General features: G+C 31.6%; 1 protein-coding gene across 1 annotated transcript; it reads right to left on the reverse strand.

Moving 5' to 3' along the window:
- Nucleotides 1-3,113: 3,113 nt before the first annotated feature.
- Nucleotides 3,114-4,128, reverse strand: LOC7486617 (heavy metal-associated isoprenylated plant protein 24). The gene is made up of 2 exons (XM_002307361.4): nt 3,715-4,128; nt 3,114-3,593 (listed from the first exon to the last, which is right to left on the reverse strand). The coding sequence occupies exons 1-2, from the start codon at nt 3,869-3,871 to the stop codon at nt 3,298-3,300; spliced, it is 453 nt and encodes a 150-aa protein (XP_002307397.1). The 5' UTR covers nt 3,872-4,128; the 3' UTR covers nt 3,114-3,297.
- Between the last annotated feature and the right edge of the window lie 964 nt (nt 4,129-5,092).

The raw sequence follows: 5,092 nt of genomic DNA on the forward strand, positions 1-5,092 counted from the left end.
AGATAATTTATTGGTAACATATAGATTGCATAATGTTTTGTATGAGGTGAAAAAGAAAGCAAAATAATATGCTAGAGAAAGCGAATTTCCAGCCTGGAATGACGTGGCGGTTTGGTAAGATTTCAGATTGCCATATACCTCAAAGGCTGTATGGGCAGACTACATTCAGCACGTGACGTCCACACGTTTCACGCGACGGCCGTAGTCCAGTGCGAAGAACTGGCACCGGCGTGTTCACGGTTCTATTACCACACACACCGACAATTACGTTAAGTTGTTTCGCATGCGAAGCGGATGGTAAGTTTTTTTGTATTACTTCAATTTTGTTTAATTTGTTATTTTTTATAAGTATATTTAACTAACAATATTTTTATCTTGTAGGCTATGGTTCTTGGATGCGAGTCAAGCCCGATGGAGTTTTTTTGTTAAAACACATATGTGGAGTGAGGACTGCTAAAAAAGGGTGCATCAGTTTGTGGATAGCTGAGCTCGACTCTTTGTGGTTTGTTGGTTTTCAACCATTTTTTTAAGCTATAATTTTCTTTAATTTGATGAATTTATTTTTTCTTTCTAGGATAAATATAATAGTCACTTGAAAGAGAGATACAAAGACAATTCTTCAACTCATTCAGATCTCAATTCGGATATGAGGTTATAGGCATTATCATTCGGTGGGCCCAATAGAAATTAGGTGTATAGATTCTCTAATACTAATGTCGAGAGCTTATGGATGACTATTAGTGTTTCGACCTTTAGATGCTCGTAATCGGTTCCGAGCACTCAAACTTCCGAGTTCGTGGCGATGCTAGACTAAAGAGTACAAGATCGCATAGGTCATCTTAATGAAAAATATAAACGACTAACTGTGGATTATAAAGAACTCCACCAAGTAGTAATTAAGATGAGATCACACATTAATGGTCCATGTGCTCGTCCTTATTGGCCCTTTAGTCCTAGTGATAACCAGCCTCCTCCTCTTCCTTCAGCGTCGCCTTTGTTTTAGATTTACTGTATTTGAAAGTATAAATGTTTAAATTTATAATAAATAATAAATATTTAATTTTTATATTATTTTAATTTCTTTTTATATATTTGATTTTAATTTATTTTTATTATTTTTCTACTTATGTTTAATACTTTTTTAAAAAATATTTTAAAATATTATTGTTCAGGTTACCGACGAACCACATCCTTCGGTATATTCCAGAGAGTTGAAAAAGAATTACTGCAAATATCACTGCTACTATTAACTCTATGACATAATTACAGATGGTATTCTATTGGTGATATCATATTTACAAACATATATATCGTCAGAAAAATAAAAGTACCCGACAGAATTGCATACGGTATTCCGTCGGTTATATGGCAAACTTCCCGAGAGAAATACAGACGGAATGAAGTGGATAAATTTTTTTGCGTGTTTTATCCGTTTGTAAATCCATCAGTAAATTTATTACTGATAGACCCAAAATTAATGACAAGAGTTTTTCTGATGGACTGTTTTTGTCTGTGAGCTTGTCGATAAAATACTTACCGATGGACTATGAGTATAAATATTGACGGAAATTTCCATCAATAAAACTGTTAAATCTGATAGTGAAATATCCAAAAATCTTTGAACAATTTGAAATAAGAATTATAAAGGTATCTCTCTAATTAAAACCTCTTTATTCTATTAATATGAATATCTTTAGTAATTTGTTTATCAAAATATTTATTTTTCAAAAAAAAAATTTAGAACTATAAAAGAAAATCTTAATGAAAAAAATAACATTTTATTATTATTATACCACGAATGTTCTTAAAAAAATATAAGAATTATACATTATAACTTTTTTTTTGTCTATTTTATATGTAATCATGTGATACTAAAAAAAATGTACAAAAAAAGAAAAAAATTGAAAAATATCTTGTTGAATTTATAAATACTATATATCAACCAGTACTCTAACATCTTATTTTATTTATAAGGTATCCAAAAAAAATCAAGGAAATTTGTACATATTACCTTACTGATCAAATTAATGAAATAATTAGCAATATTTTGTAGATAATGAAACTATATCTGAAATGATTCGAATGCTTATGCATGTCTCTATGGTACCAACTACTTAATCTTAATAGATTTTTTTTATTTTTAGTTTAATGTGGATGTTTGGGTCAGCTTGCGCGCACCTCAACTAAATATACAAGCTTTTTTGCTCCAAATTAAAACCTATAATCTATAGAAAATCTACAGCCTCTAATTTATAAGTATACCTCCTCCCAATTACAGCTAGCCAACAAAATATCTTTTTAGCCACTTAAAATTAATTACATTTGCTTTAACTTTAGACGTGGCAAAATCAAATTGGACGACAGTACATGAACTTATTCAATTTTTGCATGTACAATTTTTAAAAGGGCATAGAAGAACCTCTCTCTCACATTCTCTCTCTCTCTCTCTGCATAAATATACAAGAATCTTATCATCTGAATTTAAAAATATAAATTTTTAGATAAAATTTTAAAATATAATTTATATTATTTTTTAATATATTTTTTTAAATCAAAGTATTTTAAATTTAAAACTTAAATAGATTTATTTTACCTTATATTTAATTTTTATCAAATAAATAAAAATGATAAAAATTTAAACTCATGATCATTTGATTATTAAGATTTTGATATCATCTTAATTTAATAGATTAAATTATTAAATAAAATTTTAAAATATAATTTATATTATTTTTTAATATATTTAAATATTCTTCCTATTTACAAGCTACTTGTCTGTTTCCGTCAATTATCGTGATTTTTTCCCCTTTTTCATAAGGATTTGGTGATTACTTTTTGTAAAAAAGAGAGTTTACATTAATATATTATTTATAATCTTTCATCGTGTTGATTTGATAGTATGCGCATGACTCATTTCTCTATTAAAATATGACATTTTAAACTCATTTGTATATATACAAATGTGCTGCACTAGTTTCCAATAAATAAATAATTTAAATTTAAGAAACTTAGAATTTTATTTATTATCCTATCATTAAAACTTGAAAATATCTAACGTTGCTTGTAAGATCAATTGGTGGTGTAATCAACTAAAATCACACACAAAACAAAAAAAAAAAAAACACCATTAATTATAGACGTAGCTGTCGCATAACCACCCGCAATACTGGCCATATCTAAACCTTCACGTATCTACCACAAACACTAGAAAATAATATTTTTAAAAAGTTTAGTGAACCAGATTATACATCAAAACTATTCTGATTAATTTAGCCTCAAACTTTACATTTTATGATTCTACATGATGGAACAGGCATTGGGGTTCTCATCACTAAACATGTTGGTGTAGTTGTCGTCCATGGTGGTCTCGCTGATGGTGGCGGTGACCGGAACGGCTCTGACATGATTAGCAGGTGCTTTCTTGTCATATGCTTGTGAAACATAGGGGTTTGCCACTAAAGTGTATGGCACATAAGGCCACATCTCTACCTTCTTCTTTGTCGATTGAGCTGCCTTCAACACTTTCTTTGGCTCTACGTACCCAGTCACAGTCACCTTTTGTTGCTTCATGTCGACGTCCACAGATTTAGCACCTAGAAGACAGACATAATTTAGTAAGAAGCTTTGTTTGATCCCAAGAAAAGAAAGCAGAACAAACAGAAAAATTAAAGAAGTATAGCAAGAGAAGACCGGAATCTATGCACAGATAAGTACCTTTAACTCCGGAGAGGACACTCTTGATCTTACGTTCACAGCCCTCGCAGTCCATCCTGACTTTGAGTGCTACAGTTTGCATTTGCTTCCTTTTCTTGCCCTTCTTGACATTGCTTAGTAAATCAGAGAAGTACTCCAAAGTTCCTGCAACTCCCATTTTGTGTTTCCTTTACACACTCGAAAATGTTTAGTTGTTTATCTTAATTATAGGAGAGACTGCATGTGCTGTTAATTATATATATAGTATGAGTTACTTGAAATTACAAGGATTCAAAATAAGGCCTTATGGCTTACGGCTTGGTTTCAAAGGAGAGAAAGACTAGTTCTCTTAACTTGTTCTTCTTTCAAATGTGTGTCAAAAGAATGCAAGAGACAGAAAAACAAAGTGTAGATAAAGGATGGCAGGTGACCAGAGGATACTCTGGCCCTATTATATATATAGGAACCAAACTCCAAATCTAAAATATAAAAAAAAAAAGAAAAGAAAAAAAGATCTAGGGTAAATCTATACAAAATATATAAAAAGTAAACACGATTAATTTGTCTCCAAACTCCAAATCTTTGCAAGCACTTGCTTTGTCCAGAGTTCATTTCTTCGGGTACACGAAAGATAAAGCAACAGTAACGTCTGTAGGCAACGCTTGATAAAAAGTAGCAGTTAAAAGTTGATCCTGTATATTATTCAAGATTCAAGACTTTGTATACGGATGCATTTAATAATGGGGTGATATAAAGTTGAATGCCACGTTTCATGTGATCCAATTGCCACATGTCCTGGTCCGAATCAAATGGCTGAGTAGGATTCCACGTGATGGCGAAAATACGAAAATAAAGGAGGATAGGGCAGCCTAGTTGAGCCTGTTTGAAAGGAGTATTGTTTACTGGTGATTGTCCGCTAGTGAATGGCTTGGTTGAATGTAGAATTGACGAATTGGGCGGTGGGGCTGTAGAAAAAGAGGGAGAGGAGAATAAACAAAGCCTAAAATGAGAGTGGCTTCTTGACAAATGGCACGTGGCTAAAAAGTTTCCCCATTTCACTTCATGACTCTACTTCCATGAAAATGAAGTTTTTCTCCTTTTAGGTTAGGTTTTGATAAAGAAAATTATGCAGTTATCCTTTTTCTTCCTAACAGAAGATAGGGTTAGCTAGTTGAATGGCAATTATTTTGCTTTGATTAACATCTTTATTGTTGTCAATTTCAAATCATTCAAATGAAATCAAGTAACGGGATAGTTAACAAGGGTTTGATTTCTACTGACTAAAAGCAATAACAAATGAAGGGACACGAGCTGGCAGAGGATCTTCAAGCACTCGTCAGTTTCAGTAGAACCCTCTGGACAAAATTATATTGAGCTAAAACATATTTCATCAAGGTGC

Source organism: Populus trichocarpa, chromosome 5 (genome assembly GCF_000002775.5).
Source record: "Populus trichocarpa isolate Nisqually-1 chromosome 5, P.trichocarpa_v4.1, whole genome shotgun sequence".
NCBI classification, from domain to species: Eukaryota; Viridiplantae; Streptophyta; class Magnoliopsida; order Malpighiales; family Salicaceae; genus Populus; species Populus trichocarpa.